The sequence below is a fragment of the Nomascus leucogenys genome, chromosome 6 (genome assembly GCF_006542625.1).
Source record: "Nomascus leucogenys isolate Asia chromosome 6, Asia_NLE_v1, whole genome shotgun sequence".
Taxonomy (NCBI): domain Eukaryota; kingdom Metazoa; phylum Chordata; class Mammalia; order Primates; family Hylobatidae; genus Nomascus; species Nomascus leucogenys.
Window position 1 is genome coordinate 1006435 of NC_044386.1, and position 22158 is coordinate 1028592.

At 58.4% G+C, this 22158-nt stretch overlaps 1 protein-coding gene across 1 annotated transcript; it reads left to right on the forward strand.

The window, feature by feature from the left end:
- Nucleotides 1-1302: 1302 nt before the first annotated feature.
- Nucleotides 1303-21564, forward strand: SLC6A18 (solute carrier family 6 member 18). Its single transcript, XM_030813774.1, has 12 exons — nt 1303-1585; nt 8284-8424; nt 8815-8952; nt 11544-11725; nt 13976-14086; nt 15142-15254; nt 16224-16352; nt 18117-18273; nt 18963-19167; nt 19627-19786; nt 20021-20183; nt 21267-21564. Exons 1-12 carry the CDS (start codon nt 1426-1428, stop codon nt 21459-21461), a joined length of 1854 nt encoding a protein of 617 aa, XP_030669634.1. The 5' UTR covers nt 1303-1425; the 3' UTR covers nt 21462-21564.
- Nucleotides 21565-22158: the final 594 nt, after the last annotated feature.

Below are 22158 nucleotides of genomic sequence, written 5' to 3' on the forward strand. Positions count from 1 at the left end.
TTTTCCTGCTCTTGGACCCTCAATCGAGAAAATTCCCATCAGTGCCCCATTAATATGCTGCCCTGTGGCGTCCGCCCAGGAGGCCCTGCCAGGCGTGCACAGGTGTGCATTGGTGTACCCTGGCATGCATAGGTGTGCACTGGTGTGCCCTGGCATCCATTGGTGTACCCTGGTGTGCCTGCCATAGGACCCTGTGCGGGAGCTCCCATCCCATCTACATCTCCTGATTCATGCGTTGTTTCGTAGGTTTCAATGTCTCCGTAAATGTGGTAGAAATGCAGGTTCTATGGGCATATAGTGTACGTTTCTAAATAAATCCCTTCTATTTAATATTCTCACCCTGAAAGTTACTGTTGTCCAGACGTAAAGGGATGAGTGAGCCAGTGACCTCAGAGGGGATGGTGGGGACGGCAGGTCCAGCTCCTTCCTCCTCCTGGGGGTCTGGCTTTGGGGGCTTGCTCTGAAGAGACCATGGCCCAGGCCTGTGGCCTCGTGACGGGGACCAACCAGCTCTTCTCATCTTTCCTGACACTTCCTCTCACTCGAATAAGAACCTTCCAAAAATGTGTCCACCTGGGCCCCTGCCCTGGGACTCATGGATTTGGAGTTGTGGCCACATGGTTGAGGGGTGCAGTGTCCAGTGGAATGGGGCAATTGCAGGCCTGGGGGCCCTTGGCCTGTCCCTGGCGGGAGCATCTGCAAGGAGGAGCCCCAGAGTCCAGGGAGCACTGTGGGGAGCTCCTTAGAGCTGGACTCACCCGGCGTCAGCTCGTCAACTCTCCACCCACGGACAGGGGTGCCCCGAGCACAGGAGAGGACTCAGCCCTCTGCCCCCACGCACGGTGGGTGCCTGTCACCCTGTCCTGCCCAGCAGCCTGAGGGCAGCAGTGGGTGTGAGGGCAGCCCCCGGCCTCCCAAGAGCAGCCGAGAGGATCCCTGCGGGCATCCGGGCTTCGGGTGCATGCAATCTGATCTGAGTTGTGTCTGACAGTGACAGAGTGACAATCTACAAGTATCTCAAGATCAAAAGGTTAAATAAAACATAAGAAATTTAAAACAATTAAAACATGCCTCAGTCTTGGGAATCCTGGTGTCCGCAACACAAAACTTGAGGCTGTCCTCGCAAACGGTCCTCATGGTGCTGGGGGTGGTGCCAGGCCCGGCGTTTGCCTGGAACACAGAGCGTGAGAGAAGGAGCAGAGGACGTGGGTGCCAGGGAAGGACCCCGGTGTCAGAGCCAGGGCCTGGGCCTGAGTTACCCATTAACGGCGCTCCACTGGTTTTCCTTTAAAGAAATGAATAAATACAACTGCAGGGGGGCTGCTTGTGGTTTCCAAATGCTGGCAGAGGCTGGAGACGGCTCTCTAGTGCTGGGTGTGGAGTGAGGCACCACCCTTGCCCTGAAGCCTGGGGCACTCAGTCACCATGGCTCATGCCCCAGAACCAGACCCGGCCGCCAGTGACCTCGGGGATGAGAGGCCCAAGTGGGACAACAAGGCCCAGTACCTCTTGAGCTGCATCGGGTTTGCCGTGGGGCTGGGGAACATTTGGCGGTTCCCGTACCTGTGCCAGACCTATGGAGGAGGTAAGCACCCGCCTGTGTCCTGGGGCAGACTTCTAAGCAGCGGAGGCCATCTGCACCCTGACCCGCCAGGCGCCTGCCACGCATCCCCAGTGCTTGGGCGGAGTCACTCCTTCTGGAAACCAGGGTGCACCATTGCCCACGGCAGAGTCAGTCCCCTCAGGGCCCACCTGCGGTCTTCCGGGACCTCAGGGCAGCTTCACCACTGCCCACAGCAGGGAGGGTCCAGTCCCCTCGGGGTCCGCTGTGGTCTTCCAGGACCTCAGGGCAGCTTCCTGCCAGGGGTCAGGTTGAATGGGCCACCCTGCCTGACCCACACACTACAAGCAGTGAGTGCTCTTCCATTTGAATGTTGTCTGTTCTTTTAAGAACACGCAATCCGCTCTGGGTTTCCTCGCCACAGCCTTGGTGTGTCCAGACATGTGCTCAGGTGCCCTTCCCCGAGGTTCTTTGAAGGAATTTGGGGGCCCACCCCTCGCCTCCCTGGCTTTGGTTGTCTGGGAGAGCCCTGTAGGGGGTGCCGGGATGCTCAGAACTGTCTGGGTGACTTTACTGACCCTTGGACTCGCCACCCCCAGAAGTGCATTGGTGACTGAATAGGCTCCCACGCACCCCGAGCCTCCCCTCACCCTGTGCCTGCTTCTCTTCATGCAGGGGTCACACTCTGCTCACCATGTGGGGACATAGGAGGCAGGGACAGGCATGAACCACCGCTCTCAGGGAGCCAACGTACAACATCACCCATCACCCAAGGACACCCAGGTCTTCCCCAGGCGCCACGGGCAGGGGGTTCCCAGGCTGCAGAGTCCTCCTCAGGCCAGGCCGGGCTGCTTGGTCAGCCTGTTCCCCAGGCCCTCAGCTCCTTCTCTGAGACCCCCGCACAACTATCCCTTGTTATAAGGTTACTCCTTTAAAGGGTTTTTCCTCCTGCTTAAGAAAAGATTCTCAACATGCAGAAAATGCTGGAAATGTGCACAAACGGAAAAAACAAAAAGAAACACCCGTCACCGCCACCCTCGCGGCACTGGGGTCTGTTTGAGGGTTTGGGGCTGGAGAGGGCGCGTTGGGCCTTGGATCTTCTCCTCATGAAAGAGTCCCCTTGAAGGCATTTCTGAAAGCACCAAAGCCCTAAAGCAGAGGGCAGAGGCGTCCCTGGCTCCCAGGGCCCTCGCTGTCCGCGCTGCGGCGTCCCTGGCTCCCGGGGCCCTCACTGCCTGTGCTGCAGCTCAGTCTGCTAAGAGTCACCAGAGCGTGCAAGGTTGTGGGGGCAGCAGGCTTCACGCAGAGCTGGAAATGCCGGCCAGTGCTTTACCCACCGACGCCTCGTTCGCCAGCGCCTTGCCCACTGACGCCGTGCCCGCCGATGCCTTGCCCACCAAAACCCAGTTACCATTGCTAAGCGCCTGCAGTGTGCTGGAAGTGTCTGGCACTAGCCTCCCCTAAACTCAGCTGCTGCACGCTGGGGCAAGGCTGGGGAGGCCCCCACCTGCGGTGCTGCTGAGGAGGGAGAACAGCCCTGCCCACCAGCTGCGCAGGGACTTCAGGGCTGCTCCATTCATGAACGACTCTGCCATCAGTCTCCTGATGCAAGCCACTGGGTCGCACGTCATGAAACATCCAAGTTTATTTAACTCAGGTGTTTCCTAAGGGCCCTGCCGTCAGCATTCTCACCCCACCCATGTGTGAACATGCCCTTCGCTTTGTCTCACTGTGAGGATCCCTCATTGATGATTTTGAAAACAAGATATAATTCAGAAGCAGGTACTGTGCAGCTTTTAAAACTTGCATATACCCATGACTACCAAAGGCGAATATTATTTGCTCTCCCATTCATAAGTATTTAACTACATAAGTGTTCTCTTCAAAGCTAAGACTTGTAAAGCAACATTGTAACAGAATGTAGCAAAACGTTGCGGTAAAGATTTACAGTGATTTTATCACATCTATGACATTTCATGGCAGCTGCTTTATTACATATTCAGCGCCTTTAAATCAAAGGAACGTAGACTCGTAAATGCCAAGCGACGGGTTCAGGCCAGCTGCCCGGGACACTCTAACACTTGCTGTGGTTTAAGCTTTCAACCCAGAAAGCTTTTATGACTAAGCTGGTGGCCCTGGGCTGGCTGTGTCCACACAACTGAGGTCACTCATCAAGCACGCCCCCTCCGCACTACTTCCTGCCTCCAGTGTTCAACCGACTTCTGTATCTCGTAGGTGCTGCTGAGATCTGTGGATTCTTGCACCAAAAACCACACTGCATTAATTACTATGGCTTTTTTGTAAGTCTCGACGCCTAGTAGTAGAGCAAGGCCATTTTTTTTTATTCTTTGAAATTTTGCCAGCTACCACTTTTCCTCTGAGCTTTGCACCAGGTTGTCAATTTCCAGAAGAGATTCTTCGGTGCTCCCTCGGCCCTGCGCTGCTTTCTACACTGCCTGGGGGGAATTTCCACCTTGACGGCCTTCACCCCTTGGAGGCAGTGCCCAGACAGTGGCGGCCGGCACTGGAGCACCGTCTGCACCCTCGTGGCTGCCGGCTCGGTCTCCTTTCTGCCTTCCTGCAGGTCTCTCCATCATGACCCGGGGCGTGTCTCTGGTCGATTCTCAGCAATCCCTGGCTTTTGCCGCTGCTCTGAGCAGAGCCTGCTTCTCCTCTGCATTTGCTCAGTGGCTGTACTGCGGCCTCTGCATCTCTCAGCCTCGGTGCAATGGGATGCAGGTTTCTCTCGATCCTGCGTGGACGATTGTAACAGCAGCCAGCCGTTCACAGCCACCTTTCCCGTCTTCAGCAGACACCACTGCGTCCTCCCTGCTCATGAATGACACTGCTAAACTTCAAGTAATTGTTGAAACTAGGAGCTGCAGCCTGGGCAACATAGCGAAACCCTGTCTCCATAAAAAATATAAAAATTAGCCGGGTGTGCTGGCGACTACTTGTAGCCCTGGCTACCCAGGAGGCTGAGGTGGGAGGATGGCGTGAGCCTGGGAGGTCGAGGCTGCAGTGAGCCATGACTGTGCCACTCTACTCCAGCCTGGGTGACAGAGCAAGATGCTGTCTCAAAGTAAACACCCAAAAAGGAGTTGTGTAGATATTCTTACCATGTGGAATCAACCTTTCTTTCTTCAAATTCGGAAAAAATGCATGGACTGACTGTCTCTTCCCGCGCGTTCAACGTAAAGGCTGCCCAGTGAGACCCGTGCCCATGCAGGCCAGGGAAAGCGCCCTCCGTGCTGGGCTTGGGTTGGCCAACAGAGCCACCACCCCCAACCACAACACTCTGGTTGGTTTTTTATTTACATTTACGCCCACGTGGCAGTCTAAATATGGCTTTAAATGCATCCGGTGTACCACAGAGTGGATGCTCCTATTTCGTGAAGATGCTAGCTGTGGCCTCAATCTCATATTCACAGAAAACCCTCTCATCTCCTCTCCCCTAAACACAGCAGATTCAGCTTCCCCAAATCAGTCACAGACAGAAGCTCACTTCTCCCCAAATCTTTCCCTTCGATGATCTCGTCAGGGTGGTCTCTGCCAAACTGACCTCAGCCTGGTCACCTGAGGCCCCAGCCCAGGCTCGATGGCCCTCCCCACAGAGCAGGGGCCAATGGGGCCCAGGGCACCTGCTGGCCTGGAGTCTGCAGTGCTCCAGGGATCCCATATCTGGACAGTGGATCCCATATCTGGAACCCGGAGCTCCTGCCCACCACAACGTGGTGCCCACACCACCCACATCTGTCCTCCACTCGGCCACTGTGTGCCTGAGGCCTGAGTGTGGCCACGAAGCCACTACTGTGGGAGGGGTGGCTGGTCACACACCGGCTGCGAGACCTCAGGTGCAGTCTGGAGGTCGGGGGGAGGAGGGGCTCCACGGTGCAGGCTGGGGGTGCTCCACGGTGCAGGCTGGGGGTGGGGGGAAGTGATGTTTTCACAGTGCAGGCTGAACAGGGGAAAGGTAAGAGGGGCTCTCATGGTTCAGGCTGGAGATGGGGGAGGGAAGAGGGGCTCTCGCAGTGCAGGCTGGAGGGGAGGGAAGGGAAGAAGGGCTCTCAGGTGCAGGCGGAGGGGAGGGAAGAAGGGCTGTCACAGTACAGGCTGGAGGTGGGGGAAGAAGGGCTCTCAGGTGCAGGCGGAGGGAAGGGAAGAAGAGCTCTCAGGTGCAGGTGGAGGGGAGGGAAGAAGGGCTGTCACACTACAGGCTGGAGGTGGGGGAAGAAGGGCTCTCAGGTGCAGGCGGTGGGGAGGGAAGAAGGGCTCTCAGGTGCAGGCTGGAGGTGGGGGAGGGAAAAGGGGCTCTCACAGCACAGGCTGGAGGTGGGGGAAGAAGGGCTGTCACGGTGCAGGCTGGAGGTGGGGGAGGGAAAAGGGGCTCTCACAGCACAGGCTGGAGGTGGGGGAGGGAAAAGGGGCTCTCACAGCACAGGCTGGAGGTGGGGGAAGAAGGGCTGTCACGGTGCAGGCTGGAGGTGGGGGAGGGAAAAGGGGCTCTCACAGCACAGGCTGGAGGTGGGGGAGGGAAAAGGGGCTCTCACAGCACAGGCTGGAGGTGGGGGAAGAAGGGCTGTCACGGTGCAGGCTGGAGGTGGGGGAGGGAAAAGGGGCTCTCACAGCACAGGCTGGAGGTGGGGGAGGGAAAAGGGGCTCTCACAGCACAGGCTGGAGGTGGGGGAAGAAGGGCTCTCGTGGTACAGGCTGGAGGTGGGGGAAGAGAGGCTGGCTTGGGGGTGTCCCCCATTCACATGGGAGCCTGGCCCTGAGCAAAGCAGGTATGGTGACTCCCTGCCATGAGCTCCCTGGGGTGTCCTGGGTTTTGTTCCCCTTTGCTCCAGGCCCTGGCCATGGCTGTCTCCACCCTAGCAGGAGGCATCTTGGGGTGTGAGGTGCCTCCACCTGAGGCTGACCGCGTAGACCTCAGCTTCCCCTCTTCAATGCTTGTCTTTCTGCCGCTGTGTAAATGGCACGGATAAGAGCCGTCCCATTCCCACATGCTGGCCCTGGAGTCCTGTGCAGAAGCCAACAGGGGTGAGGGCTCACCTCCCGCTCCAGGGCCTCCCTGTCCCCGTGGCAGTCACAGAACATTCTCATGGTGACACAAACCCAGAGCAAGGCTGTGTTGATGACCTGAAAACGAGCTTCTAGAAGCTGGACCCTGCCTGGCAAAGTGGAGCTGACAGGAGACGCCAGGCGCGGAGACGCACGGCGGGGAAGACTGCGGGCAGCTGGCACCCATGTAGGTCAGCGTCTTAGGGCAGAAGGCCTGAGGTCAGTGCCACCCCGGAGCCTGTCCCAGCACCTATGCATGCAGGTGGGGAGGAGTCAACAGCCCTGGGCACAGAAGTGGAGCCGCACAGAGACCCAAACTCGTGCACAGATGGTGACTCGCTTGGGGAACAGTGCAGCTGCCGACGCTGTGAGGCCACCAGGAGGACTGAGACGCAGCGTGCAGACCCAGGGGCCTCCTCGGCAGCATAGGGACACCCACGGAAGAGCCCGTGGAGGAGCCCGGGAGAGCCAGCATCCTCCCAGCAGGTCTTATAGGCAGCAGCTGAACTTAGAGGTCAAATTGCAGGAATCGATCATGCCCAGCTCTGCCGCTGGGGCCAGGAGGGTCTGTGGACTCCAGGGGAAGCCAGCCCTGCTCGCATCCTCAGCACCAGGCCCTGGCACCTTGTCTGCCCCTTCCACTGCGGGTGCCCCAGGCAGAAGGCACGGCCATTCATCTCTACTGGGTGCTTCCACTGGCTCCAGGAAGTGGAGCCGGCCTGTTCCTCCTGCCCTGGGGCCCGTAGGGCCTTCATCCTGCTGTGCCTGTGGGCGCCCCCATCATGGCGCTGGATGGAGGTACAGAGGCCCGAGATGCCAGGATGTGGGGGGACAGGTCCAGCCCTGATGCAGCTCTCAGAGTCTCGGTCTGAGACACCACTCTTCTGCGACATCCCCATGAGCAAAGATGGTTCCAGTTCCCAGGAGAGCCCGCCAGCCGCCCCGGGGTCCCCGTGGGAACAGAGCAGCCCTCAAGCCGCCCTGGGGTCCCTGTGGGAACAGAGCAGCTCACGCCATCTGTTGCATGAGGCTCCAACAAGAGCAGCATGAAGCCGGGGAGCCAACAGGCGACCTCACACAAAAGCAGCCAGACCTCCTCTGGTGACTGGGGTGTTTAAGAAACATGCTCAGTCAACACTTTATTTCTGCTGACTCATGAATTTTCAGAAAATCACATTAATGAAAGGAGCTGTTTTCCCATGGGGAGGCTAATGGTGGAGGCTTTGAGTGATTCCGCCAGGCCCCTGCATGCCTTCTTCCCACAGAGTGAGTCCCCACTGCCGGTCACAGCAGCCCCCAGGAAAAGGCAGGTGCCACAAACAATGCTGGTCCCTCAGCAAATGCAACACAGGGGTCACGCTTAGACCCCAAGTCCTAGTCCAGGGCCGGCTGCCTCCTTTCGGGCCCCCTGCTCCCCTCCAGGGCCCTGCTCCCCTCCAGGGCCCTGCTCTCTTGATCAGAGGTCTCAGCAACTGAGCCGAAATCAGAGGCAGGATTTGGCAACCCGACAGCACCCCAAGGGTGTCTCCACCACCCAAGTGGTGCCTCCAACATTCAGGTCCCGTCTGCCCCTTGAAGACCACAGGTGGCTCCCCCGGCCCACGCCACAATCTCCACCAGCCCCCAACCCTGGGCAGGTGCTGACCACCCCCTCCTCACAGGGGCCTTCCTCATCCCCTACGTCATCGCACTGGTCTTTGAGGGGATCCCCATCTTCCATGTCGAGCTCGCCATCGGCCAGCGACTGCGGAAGGGCAGTGTCGGCGTGTGGACGGCCATCTCCCCGTACCTCAGTGGAGTAGGTAGGCTACCGTCCTCCTGTGCCCTGACTGAGGCTGCCAGGGACAGGGCCCTCCTGGATGAGAGGTGGGGCGGGGGCGGGTCCATGCCTGTGGTACGGAAGTGACCAGGCCAGGCCAGCGGGCGGGATGGCAGGGAGCCCTTGGGTGTGTGTGAGAAGCAGCGGTGACTTGGGGAGAATCAGAAACGGAGACCGTGTGTGCCGGGACATCCCGGAAGGACCTGGAAGCTGGTGTTGCCATTCACGTGTGAGGTGTGAGGGAGGCCTGGCTTTCAGCCAAGCCCTTCAGCATGTGTTATTTTATGTTGTTATTTTGTTTTATTCTCACTGCTTCTGGGCAGAGGGAGCTGGGAGGAGCCCTGGGGCTGCCTGACATGGTCCCTGTCCACAGGGCTGGGCTGTGTCACGCTGTCCTTCCTGATCAGCCTGTACTATAACACCATCGTGGCGTGGGTGCTGTGGTACCTCCTCAACTCCTTCCAGCACCCGCTGCCCTGGAGCTCCTGCCCACTGGACCTCAACAGAACAGGTGAGCTGGGCGCCGGCTGCTGTGTGGGTCTGCACACGGCCGAGAGAGGCATGCGCTGCAGTGTGCCCGGCATCAGAGCAGCTGCGGGTGGCGGATGCTCACCGCAGGGGGAGGGCTGGGAACCGGTTGCTCTGTGTGCACATGCACGTGCCTCAGTCTCCCCAGGAGCACACGTGCAGTCCAGTTATTATGACCTCCACGCTGTCCTGTGCTTCCCTGCCAGGTCTGGACCACCGAGGTCCCCTTGCAGCCCTGTGCACGGCATGGTCATGAGAGGGCACTGCCGTTGTTAGATTTAAGACTTTAGGCCGGGCGCGGTGGCTCACGCCTGTCAACCCAGCACTTTGGGAGGCCAAGGTGGGCAGATCACTTGAGGTCAGGAGTTCAAGACCAGCCTGACCAATATGGTAAAACCCCGTCTCTACTCAAAATGCAAAAATCAGCCAGGCATGGTGGCGGGCACCTGTAATCCCAGCTAGCTGAGAGGCTGAGACAGAAGAATTGCTTGAACCCGGGAAGTGGAGGTTGCAGATAGCCGAGATCATACCACTGCACTCCAGACGGGGTGACAGAGTGAGACTCTGTATCAAAAAACAATCGAACAAACAAACAAAAAACAGACTTTGGGTCCAGCCCTCAGCCAGGAGCTCCATCTGGGGAGATCCTCCAGACATGAATGACAGTTATATTTTCTTTTTTTTTTTTTTTCTTTTTTGGGACAGGGTCTCCCTCTATCGTGCAGGCTGGAGTGCAGTGGTGCGATCATGGCTCACTGCAGCCTCCAACTCCTGACTCAAGTGACTCTCCTACCTCCACTTCCCAAGTAGCTGGGACCACAGGCAAGTGCCTCCACACCCAGCTAATTTTTTTTTTTTTTGAGACGGAGTCTCGCTCTGTCGCCTGGGCCGGAGTGCAGTGGTGCTATCTTGGCTCACTGCAAGCTCCGCCTCCCGGGTTCATGCCATTCTCCTGCTTCAGCCTCCCAAGTAGCTGGGACTACAGGCGCCCGCCACCACGCCCGGCTATTTTTTTGTATTTTTAGTAGAGACGGGGTTTCACCGTGTTAGCCAGGATGGTCTCGATCTCCTGACCTCGTGATCCGCCTGCCTCGGCCTCCCAAAGTGCTGGGATTACAGGCGTGAGCCACCGCGCCCAGCCAACACCTAGCTTATTTTATTTTTTGTAGAGACGGGGTCTCAATATGTTGCCCAGGATGGTCTTGAACCCAAGGGTTCAAGTGATCCTCCTGCTTCAGCCTCCCAAAGCACTGGGATGACAGGCGTGAGCCACTGCACTCAACTGACAGTCATATCTTTCAATGACTTGCTCAGGAAGCAACTCTGCCTTTCTTTCCTTCCTGCCTTTTGCTAAAACTCACACTGGGCTGGTGCTGGATGAGGCCAGCCTCGGGGACCAACACTGAGTCTGCACCTGGATGTCCTGGGCCAGAGCTGGGCACCCTGGGGAGGCCAAGAGCCCTGGCTGTGCCGTCAGCCTCCTGGCACCTCTCTGAGTGTGGGTGGTCCTGCCAGGGTTCCTCCCAGCCACACTCCAGAAGTGGCCCCAGGACAGGCTATCTGCAGCCCGAGTTCCTGGGTGATGGTTTGTGGGTCCCAAATTCCTTCTACCTTGTCCAAGGTCACTTGGGGTCACTTAGACCAGCCTTTTGATTTTCAGGCAGGCCTAGAGGAGTTAAGTCCTCTCTCAATGCACACGGCAGGGCCCCACAACTGCCCTTCCCACATCTTCCCCACGCTCCACTGAAGGAAAATTTCCCAAGAAAAGGGCCCGGAGGGGCCAGCTCTGCCCACGCCCTTCCCTCAGCCAAGCGTGGGGCAGGCAATGCCCACTCAGAAATGGGCGGTGACAGTGCTTGGGTCAATGACTGGCAGGGCCTTAGAAGGAGACCTAGAAGAAGACTTGGGGCCAGAGGACAGTGTGGAGGGAGGAGCCCTGTGACATGGGCAGTGGCCCGGTCGGGATACCGGTAATCCTCAGACTTTTCCATGAGGGAGCCCCCACATTTGCCCAGTCAGGCGTCCCAGAAATGGGCTGCAGTGGGTCCTGAGAGACGTCGCAGGAGCCTGCTGTTGTCAGACGCTGCCTCTTGATCCCTGCATCAGCCTGTGGCCCCGTCAAGGAGGAAGTGGGAGTCACAGGACAATCTGCCCGCCTGGCCACAGCCTCACTTTCTCCCCAAGCACCAGCCAGTCACACACTTGACACATGCAGCCGCTCTCCATCCAGTGCTTCTGTGCCACCCTTGGGGGTCTGGGATGGTGGGTGGCAGGAGGAAGTGAGGGGACCAGCTTTACACGGTGACAGTGTTGTCCAAGGGGCTGCAGGCTGCCCCGGCTCAGCAGGGCTCATAAACCTTCGCAAAGTGGAGCTTCCCTTTGAGGTTCACTCAGCCTGTTCATTTTCACAGCCACATCTGTTTCTCCATCTCAGCCCTGGGCCCAGAAAGAAGTGAAAGGGCACCTCAGCCCAAAAGGGCAGTGTTGCAAGCAGCCCAGGGAAACTGAGCTCAAGAGCCACATGGTGAGGGTGCTACACTCCGTAGCCAGCCTGTGACAGGCCCCCGGTTTCAGGGTTCGTGGAGGAGTGCCAGGGCAGCAGCGCCGTGAGCTACTTCTGGTACCGGCAGACACTGAACATCACAGCCGACATCAATGACAGTGGCTCCATCCAGTGGTGGCTGCTCATCTGCTTGGCAGCTTCCTGGGCAGTCGTGTACATGTGTGTCATCAGAGGCATTGAGACTACAGGGAAGGTGAGAGCTGGCAAGGCCTGATCCCCTCTCTTGCTTCCTCCAGCCCCCAAGACCCCTCCCCATTGACCTGTGTTCGCTTTGTGTCTACAAGCTCTTACAAGGGGCATAAACATTTAGGATTGCAATGTCTTCTTAGGGAATTGATCCCATTATCACTGCGAAGCAAGCTTTTTTATCCTGGTGATATTCTTGGCTCTGAAATTGAGTTTGTTTTAAAATAGCCACTCTGGATTTCTTTGGGCTATGTTAACACAGTGTATTTTTTCCATCCTTTTTCTTTTAAACTTTTTGTATCTTTATGTCGAAAGTGTTTTTCTTGTAGACAGCATACAATTGGATCTGGCTGTTTTAACCAATCTGACAATCTCTGCCTTTTATTTGGGGTGTTTAGAGCATTTACATTTAATGTGATTATTGATATGGTTGGGTTTAGCTCTGTCCTCAGATGTGTTTCCATGTGCCCCATCTGTTTTTTTAATTCTCGTTTCCCTCTTTCTCTAGGTATTTTTCAGGATCCCGCTCTAACTCCTTGGTTGGTTTAGCTTTAACTCTCTCTTGTTATTCTAGTAACTGCTTTAGAGGTTACAGTCTACATCTCTAGCCTGTCACGGTCTATCATTAAGTGATCTTGGGGCATTCTATGGTCATTTAAGAATGTCATTGCATTTTATCCCATTTCCCTTCCCAGGCTTTGCGCTATTGTTGTCATACATTTTACTTATAACATGTTATATAAACAGCAAATGCACTGTTATCAGTTTTGTTTTAAACAAGCGATTATCTTTCAAAGAGGCTTAAATAATGAGAAAAACTGTATTGATGTTCACCCATGTGGCTTCCATTGGGAGCAGCAGAAAAGACCAATAGAACCTGAGCCTCCTACTTGCCTGGGCCCCTCAAGCAAGAAGAGTCCTCACCCTGTATTCTTGAGTGTGTGCTATCATCTCCAGTCTGGCATCACACATATGTGGATTCTTTTCAAATGACAGCGCTCAGTCCATGCACCCTGGACCGTGCCTCCTGACCTGTGGGCCTCAGACACGGGACCCCAATACCCCATGCCCTGTGCAGTGTCTCAGGACCCCAGTACCCCATGCCCTGTGCAGTGTCTCAGGACCCCAGTGCCCCATGCCCTGTGCAGTGTCTCAGTGTGCTGAGGTTGCCATTCCTCTTACGTGGAGGGCAGGGGCCTTCATGCTTGAGAGGACTGGAATTACTGAATTAGACAAAGCAGCCAGCCAGAAATTCCAAATAATCCTATTATAAAGGCCCTTAAAAATGCATCCCAAGCTGGACACAGTGGCTCACGCCTGTAATCCCAGCACTTTGGGAGGCTAAGGTAGGTGGATCACATGAAGTCAGGAGTTCAAGACCAGCCGTGCCAACATGGTGACACCCAATAAAAAAAAAATTAGCCAGCTGTGGTGTTGGGAGCCTGTAATTCCAGCTACTTGCGAGGCTGAGGCAGAAGAATTGCTTGAACCCGGAAGGCAAAGTTTGCAGTGAGCCAAAATTGGGCCATTGCACTCCAGCCTGGGCAAGAGAGTAAGACTCTGTCTCAAAAAAAGAAAATGCATCCCAGGTGATTCTGCAGTCAGTCTGTATTGGGGGAACTGAGGAGAGGAGTATCCATCTGTAGATGCTTTTCCATGTGGACGCCTAGTGTGCAGACCCTTGTCCACAGCTGATGAGAAGTGGGAAACAGCTGTATGTGGGCAGAAGGGGAACAGGGTAGGTGCAGCCAGGTGGGGGCATCAGGATGGGAGGAAGAGGACTCTGGCCACACAGAAGGGCTGAGAACTTGAGAGTGGACAGGAGGGAGGCCGGAGAGGGGACCAAAGAAGGGAAAGGATATAGTCAGAAACGAGGGTGGCCAGGAGAGAGGCAAGTGGAGGCGGTGGCTTGGGAGAGGGAGGCCAGGGAGGGGGTATGGCCCAGACCCCTCTTCAGGGCCCAGCCCCTTTGCTCAAAGGAGGCCTGAGTCTCCCAGATGGCCAGTGCTCCATGGGGCACAAACACGTAAACGAATGTGCATGTGACCGTCTCTGGTGAACCCCAAACCCTCCGAGCTTGCCCTGAGCCTGCACCCCACCATCCCCCAAGGTGCACCCCCATCCGTCCTGGTCGACCCCGTACCAGAGGCGGCTACTCTGACCACCAGGGCGGTGTCTGGAGCCTGCCTGCTTCTCTAAGGCTTGTGGACGGACCAGAGGCCATTCCAAGTCTCATGACTCAACCTTTTCTTTTAAGGTGATTTACTTCACAGCTTTGTTCCCTTACCTGGTCCTGACCATCTTTCTCATCAGAGGGCTGACCCTGCCGGGGGCAACAAAAGGACTCATCTACTTGTTCACTCCCAACGTAAGTGGGTCTTGGATCAAAGTTCAGGGCCTCCAGCACACACATTTCAGGGCCGTGGCCAGCAGCTCCCTCCCTCGCCTGGGAGCGTGAGAGGCCAGGAGCCACTCCAGCAGCTGGGCTGCCTGGTGGTCAGGGGTGAGGTTGGCCCAGGATGGCACAGGAGGAGGAGGGCCTTAGGAAAGAGGTCAGGTTTGGAGTGAGCCTGGGGCCTCAGGAGAGAGGTCAGGTTTGGAGTGAGCCTGGGGCCTCAGGAGAGAGGTCAGGTTTGGAGTGGGCCTGGAGGAGGACTTCGATCTGGGGCAGGTGGACTTTGGCACCTGTGGGACACCAAGTGGACATGGATGTGAGGGGTCAGGGGAGGAGCAACAGGGTTCAGGGAGAGGCTGGCTGGGGATCAGATGTCCCTGCTCTGAGCCCGACTCCACCAAGGGCCTTGTCCAGCTCCATGCACCCCACCAGGGAGCTACAGGAGCCAGAGCCTGCTCCAGGAGCCTGCACGGCTTCTAGAGCATTCCATACTATCCCAGATCACAGCACTCCCTGCCCAGCGTCCCGAGACAGTTTCCAGGGTCTGGTGTGGGAGTGGCCACCTGGGCATGGGCACGTATGCCCGGAGTCCTAGCAGAAGACAGAGGACACCTTCCCGGGTCCCCCAGAAGCAGAAAAGCCAGGCTCCGTGCATGGCATCCCTGCCTTCAGGACTTCAAATCACCCAGAACTGCCAGGTTAGAGAGGTCACAGTAAACATGCCCATGCAGGAGCTGCTCAAACCCATCTCCAGCCCCAAAAACCCTGCCAGCTACGTTCTCACGTGGGCCTGACCGCCACCGGCTCATTCGGCCACGTCCCGGACAGGGGCCTGGCATTTGCCGTGTCCAGAGCTGCCACTCCACACCTGCACCCCTGTATGGTCCTACCCTGTTCCTGGTGTCTGTACAGGTCGCACTTGCTCACAAGTGTCCCCAAAGCCGCCTTGGGAACATTCTGGAACAGTCAGGACCACCAGCTGGTGCGGTGTGCCTGCTGAGTGAGACACTCTCCCTGACTCATTCCAGATGCACATTCTCCAGAACCCCCGGGTGTGGCTGGACGCAGCCACCCAGATATTCTTCTCTCTGTCCCTGGCCTTTGGAGGACACATCGCTTTTGCAAGTTACAACTCACCCAGGTAGGCAGCCAGGTTCAGCTGTCCAGCCAGAGAAGCTTTGGGGAGACGCCCCGAGCACTTCCTGATCTCAGGATCACACTGTGGATCCAAGGGTGGCCTTGTGTGAACCTGAGATAAGAACCTCACGCCACGGCCTGGGGCCTCGCAGCAGCTCCCAGCACGTCCGGAGCTGGCTGCAGGAAGACAGCCTGGATAATCACACCCAGGAACCGGGGTGTAACTGGGCACGATACCAATCAAAATGCACATGACACATGGGGCCATAAAAGCCTCGATGGTCACCTGAAATAGACTCAAGGCCCATTGGTGGCGACGTGAGCAGGTACTGCTTTTATGATGTCATAATATGCACAGGGCCCTTCAAAGTGCAATTCCACGGATCATAAAATCCATAGCCCAGTGCACTGTGATGAACCTGAAACAAGCCTTATTTCCTGTGGCTGCCAGTATTTCTGCCCCCTTCAGAGGCAGGCAGTTTGCATGAGATGGGAGGGGCACGTTGGTCCCTGGGCAGCTCTGCCCGCTGGTGGCCTTTAGGGAAGGAAGTGCCAGCTGGGGCGCCAGGGAAGCTTTAAATTTTGTGATTGACACCTTACTTCCTTGAACTCACACTGGAGCTGCGCTGATGTGCGTTTCTCCTTTGGAGGTGATTTTCCAAAACATCTACATTTCAGATCCTCCATGAATGCCCTGCCTCTCAGCTTCCTGTGGGCCCAAAGGCCTTGGTCGGGGTGTGAATGGGTTTCAGACCCTTAGCAACCTTGAGCTGGGGCTGCTGGAGGAGACTGTGGGGAGGGGTCCGAGGCCATCCTGAGACTCCAGGACTGGCAGCAGCAGCCCCTGGGTCAGAGAAGGGGCACCCCAGGCGGGAGAGAGGGTCAAGGAGGGAAGCCCCCTCCTCACTTCCTCCCCTGGGTGAGGCCCAGTTACCGCCTGCAAAGCCCGTGATGAGCGTGTGTTTGTGCCCAGGAATGACTGCCAGAAGGATGCAGTGGTCATCGCCCTGGTCAACAGCATGACCTCCCTGTACGCGTCCATCGCTGTCTTCTCCGTCCTGGGGTTCAAGGCAACCAATGACTATGAGCACTGCCTGGACAGGTGAGCACAGGTGCCACGCCGGGCTCTGTAGGGCACAGCCACCAGGCAGGTGCCCGTCACACCGAGAATCCCACCGCATGAGGAAGGGTGGCGTGGGCACATTTCATTTCTGTAGGGTGTGGAGTGAATGGTGTCCCCAGAAGGTCACTTCCACCCAAAACGTCAGAATGTGACCTGGTTGGAAAAGGGTCTTTGCAGATGTAATTAAGTCGGATTGGTCCCCCTGGAGTAGGGTAGGCCCTAAATCCAATAACTGGAGTCCTTATAAGAAGAGTAGACAGACACAGAGGGGGAGGCTACGTGAAGACAGAGGCAGAGGTCGCAGCACTGTGGCCATGGCACCGGGACGCCTGAAGGTGCAGAAGCTGGAAGAGGTGGGAGGAGTCTCCTGTGCAGGCTTAGGAGGGGCGCGGCCTGGCCACACTGGGATTTCAGATGTCACAGTTCTCCAGAATGGGAGAGGATGAATTCCTGTGGTTTTAAGGCACCATTGCTGGTCGTTTGCTGCGGTGGTCCCAGGACCTGATGCAGTTAGGTTGTCCCCTGCACAGGCAGCTGCCTCGTCAGACCCACAGCCTTCTTAGAGCACCCGACCTGCTTGTGAACTACCTTCAGGCAGGTCCTTGAGAACCCACTGGGCAGATAGCATGTCCCTGCAACATGGGGTGACTCTGACCCCACCAGGGTACATGTGGCAGCATATGGAGACATTTTTGATTGGCCACACTTGTGTGAGGGGTGTGCCTGGCATCCGGCGGGGGGAGGCCGAGGATGCTACAGCAGCCTACAGTGTCCAGGACAGCCCCACCCAGAAAGTGACCGGCCCTGAGTGTTCCAACCCCAGCCTCCTGTGCTTGGGAGCAGGGCAGCACGTCAGCACTGCACCCGACGGCACTTTTCAATAGGGACGTCACCAAGAAAACGCACACAAAAGTGGAAAACATAGCATTCACAGGCCACAGAAAGGACAGCGCTTTACAGGATAAGCCGGGTCAAGAAGGCAGAGCTGGGCTTCGTTCAGCCCCAGCTGGGGACGTGCCTGGCGGGCAACTCCGATTTCTGCTCACTCTGAATGTCGCAAATAACCACAAAAGTGCACAAATATTGACTTGGGGTTACAAGCACATCTTAGTGAGCGGGTGGATAAGGACCAGCCACGCGCACAATGCCCTGCGCCGTGCAGCCCAAGCTGGCCTTGCATGCCACACGGGGCTGGAAGTGAGGGGAGGGAGGCCTCTCTCTTCAGGATTGTTCTAGGAACAGCTGGAGCCCCAAAAAGGTGTTTGCTGGTATAGATGTGCCCCGCCCTTGGCTGTCTGTGCTTGAACCTTAAGCCCCGAGGACAGAATGAGCCTTTGGCAGTGGAGACAGAAGGGCGGGCAGGTGGGCTGAAGTCCTCCCAGCAAACCTTCAGAAGCCCAGGTCCTTGTCTGCAGGGCAGCCCCTCACGGCGAATCAGGACCCACCTTTGAAGTGAGGAAGCTGCCACCACCCCCATCCCCTTTGCACTCATGGGGGAGTGCTCCCCTTCCAAGCCCAGGGGGGTAGAGAGCAGCTTCTCCCCCAACCCAGCAGTGTGCGTGGAGTAAACCGTGCCCCCACCAGTGCCGCCCTGTCACAGCACAGGCATCCACACGATCCCAACAGGGGCAGGAGGGGCCCAGCCTTCCCAGGGATGCTGTTCTTCCCGGCACCAACCAAGGGTTTCTCTGGATGTGTTTGGGAACCAGGGCCATGAGCCCACAGTCCTCTCTGTCCCCACAGAAACATCCTCAGCCTCATCAACGAGTTTGACTTCCCAGAGCAGAGCATCTCCAGGGACGACTACCTGGCTGTCCTCATGCACCTGAACGCCACCTGGCCCAAGAGGGTGGCCCAGCTCCCCCTGAAGGCCTGCCTCCTGGAAGACTTTCTGGATAAGGTACCTGCACACCCCCTGGGGTAGCCAGGCGGGGCCATCCACAGGAGCACCAGGGCCACGCTGGCTGTGCCCCACTGCCAAAGTCTACAAACAATTCCCACAGACCCAGGGCCAGGGCCTGTGAACCGAGGACCCTGGTCTGTCTTTGTCTCAGGTTGCCAGGCCTCCTGGAAATCCGAAGCCCCGGGGGCAGCTGTGTCCAGCAGACACTGCACCCAGCAGTCTTGGGGGTTGGGCTGACCCGAGAGAGTGGGCATTGCTGGTGCCCAGACCCCAGGAGAGGGGGGGGCCAGCATGAGGGTCACAGTGCCAAGGCATGGCTGGAGTCCAGCCACACTCAGGGCCAGTGGATGCCCAGACCTGGGGGCACAAGCGGGAGTGCACATCCAGGAGGCAGGTGTGGGATGCATCTTAGGGTACCTGACTCAAGGCATAAAAGGCCCTGGGTTCTAGGCCCAGCTGCCTGCTATGGGTTATTAAAGGGGAAGGACCCTCCCCTGCAGAGTTGCGCTTGCAGCCTGGTCTCCCAGAAGGCATGGCCAGCCCTGAGCCACCTCAGCCCGACACCAGGAGGGGTGATGTGCACTCGTGTCCTCGGCCTGGGAGAGTGTGTGTCCTGCAGGCAGGCGTGTGTGTGTGGTGGAGTGTGTGTGTGCATGGCCCGAAGCCTGGGGCTCTGTGTATTGCAGAGTGCCTCGGGCCCGGGCCTGGCCTTCGTCGTCTTCACGGAGGCCGTCCTCCACATGCCAGGGGCTCCTGCGTGGGCCGTGCTCTTCTTCGGGATGCTGTTCACCTTGGGGCTATCAACCATGTTCGGGACCGTGGAGGCGGTCATCACACCCCTGCTGGACGTGGGGGTCCTGCCCAGATGGGCCCCCAAGGAGGCCCTGACTGGTGAGTGCACAGCTCGGCCGCCCTGGAGGACCCGTCCCCGGCATCTGGCCGTCCACTCCCACCTGCTGTCCAGACGCCCCTCCTGGATGGAGAGCGCAAGGGGCTAAGCCTGAGTTCAGGGAAAGGCTGAGCCAGGCTGCTCCTTGCTGACAGCCATCATGGGAGAGCCGAGGGTCGGGTCGAGGGAGGGTCAGGGCTGCCCCTCCCCCACGGCCCCAGAGGCCACCTCCCCCATCCGCAGCAGTAAAGCAGGTCCTTCCTGCTCCTTGAGCACAATACAGGAAAGAGACTGGAGAGGGCAGGGATGGAGGGTGGGAAGCCCAGAGAAATCTCCAGCCCAGGTGCCCTGGCTCTCCCCGCTGTCCCAGGGCTGGTCTGCCTGGCTGGCTTCCTCCTGACCCTCCCCACACCTCCACCCCCCACCCCCTTACCCCCCACACCCCTCTCCCACTGCCCCAGGGCTGGTCTGCCTGCTCTGCTTCCTCTCCGCCACCTGCTTCACACTGCAGTCTGGGAACTACTGGCTGGAGATTTTCGACAGTTTTGCCGCTTCCCTGAACCTGCTCATATTGGCCTTCCTCGAGGTTGTGGGTGTCATTTATGTTTATGGAATGAAACGGTGAGCTGCTGCCCCACCGAGCACTCCTCTGGGACCCACCAGGGTGGGACGCGGAATGGCTGCCGGGCACAGGTACAAGCCGCAGCTACCCAGACCGCCGAGAATGTTCTGCCCTGGGGAGCTGCTGAGGCACCAGAGGGTGCAGGCTGGAACCCGGTTAGGGTCCGGTCCTCGGCTTGGAGTGGGTGGACCTTCCACAGGCCATGTGGAGCCTGAGCCCAGCATCTGGTGCAGGTTCTGCGATGACATTGCGTGGATGACTGGGAGGCGGCCCAGCCCCTACTGGCGGCTGACCTGGAGGCTGGTCAGTCCCCTGCTGCTGCTGACCATCTTCGTGGCTTACATCACCCTCCTGTCCCGGAAGCCACTGAGCTACAAGGCCTGGAACCCCAAATACGTAGGTCCTTCCGGTGGGAACCTGGGGAGTCCTGGGGCCCCTCGGGCTCGGTCTGGCCCCCATGGTGCCATCCAGTGCCCAATGACCCATGCGGTACACATTCACGTCCTAGTGACAAGGTGGCGTGGTCGCTTCTGCCTGGCAAACTGGGAAGTCGGGGATGTGAACAGGATGGGCTTTGTGCAGCGCCCCTGAGTGCCCACTGGGATCAGAAATGGCATCGGGGTGACCATGGGCAAGCGCCTGGTCAGTGGAGTGAGAAACTGAGCAGTGCCCAGAGCCCAGGGACCCCACACGGCCCTGGAGCTCCTTCTTGGGGATGTGGCTTCATCCTCCCTGACTGTGTCCTGCCCATGTGGCATGGGGACGGGCAGCTGGACAACTGCCCATTCCTGGTCTGTGACAAGAGATGTCATGCACAGACCCCTACTGCCACCCAGTGGGTCAGTTTGGCTGGAGGCCGTTTGCATACAAGAGCCTCCCAAGGAGGGATTGAAATGCCAGCCACCCTCTGAAAACGCCTCAGGAGCTCTGAGCAGCGCCGGCCCCTGACATACCGCGTCTGAGTCCCCGCTGGTGGCCGCTCAAAACCTCACCATGCCACCCCTTCTCAGGAACGTGGACGCCACTCCTCCCCAAACGTGTCTCGGAAAGTCCCTCCTTAGCAGAACACCAAGGACAGGTGAAGGAGGAGTGACCATGTATTTTTGAAGAATTTCCATGGTACCTGCAGCCGGGTGGGTGGTGCCACCCAGTGTATAGGGGAGAAAGCTGGGGACACGGCCTCCAACGATGCCCAGTGGGTTGAGGCCATGTAGCCCCTCTGGTTCCAGAACACGACACCTAGGCCTGCCTGGGGGAGTCCCCGGCCCCAGGAGAAGCTCAGCCCAGGTCCCCAAACTCCTGGCCCAGGGGAGCGGTGGTGTGCGGCCACAAGTCCTGGCCACTGCTCTGGCCGCGCCTTTTCCATTCCCACCCAAGTCCGGGTGGGCAGGTGGCTCTTGCCCCTTGATTGAGGAGCAGGGGGGTCAGCCTCACGGCCCAGGGTGGCTGGCGCCAGCTAGTGAGCCCGTGGTCCCACAGGAGCTGTTCCCCTCGCGTCAGGAGAAGCTCTACCCGGGCTGGGTGCGCGCCGCCTGCGTGCTGCTGTCCTTGCTGCCCGTGCTGTGGGTCCCGGTGGCCGCGCTTGCTCAGCTGCTCACCCGGCGGAGGCAGACGTGGAGGGACAGGGACACGCGCCCAGACACGGACACGCGCCCGGACACGGACATGCGCTGAAGCCGCCCGGAGCGGGCCGGGGGCGGGACCTGCATGGGCGGGTCTGTGGGTGGGCGGGGCCCCGCCCACAGGGCGGACCCCAATACACCAGCGACTCGACCTTGATGCGGCTGTGTACGCGTGGTTACTGCTTTCCCGACGCCGGGGCAGGGCTGCAGACCTAGCCCCCAGCGCTGCTGCTTGGGGCCCGCCCCTAGGGAGGTCTCGCAGGGCCCCGGCATCCCTGCTGAGCCCGCGGCTTGGGCGTCCGGCAGCGGCTGGGGTCCCTGCGCTTGACCGGGCTGGCTCAGGGATCTTCGCAGGTGCGGGGCTCCCCAGTCTCACAGACTGAACCTAGCCTGGCTGGTCTCTGGGGAAGAGCGGCCGCCCGGGTGGCCCAGGGGGGCCGCCTGCACCCCGGTTCCAGGTTCCAGGCGGGCTGTCCCCCTACAGCTCGCAGGCGGCAGGGGTACCCAGGACAGATGCTTCCTCCTGCCTGGAAGCAGGGCTGTGGGGTCTGGAGTCTGCAGTCTGGCTGACCCTTCCTGACATTTCTGAGAAACACTGTAGGTGTTTCCCAAACTGTCAAATTGTATTAAGGAGGTACCAAAAGGCTCCTGCTGTCCCGGGGCAGAGGGGCGACAGGCAGGAGCTCGCTCACGTGCGGCAGTCAACCGCGCCCCAGGCGCCAAGCGCACTGTGCAGCCCCGTCCAGCCC

Bases quoted from the DNA above. Each gene is read 5' to 3' on its own strand.
- SLC6A18 (XM_030813774.1), top strand. From the start codon at position 1,426: ATGGCTCATGCCCCAGAACCAGACCCGGCCGCCAGTGACCTCGGGGAT. The intron at 1,586-8,283 runs GTAAGCACCCGC...CCCTCCTCACAG, and splicing joins GTGCCAGACCTATGGAGGAG to GGGCCTTCCTCATCCCCTAC. The intron at 16,353-18,116 runs GTGAGCACAGGT...CTGTCCCCACAG, and splicing joins TATGAGCACTGCCTGGACAG to AAACATCCTCAGCCTCATCA.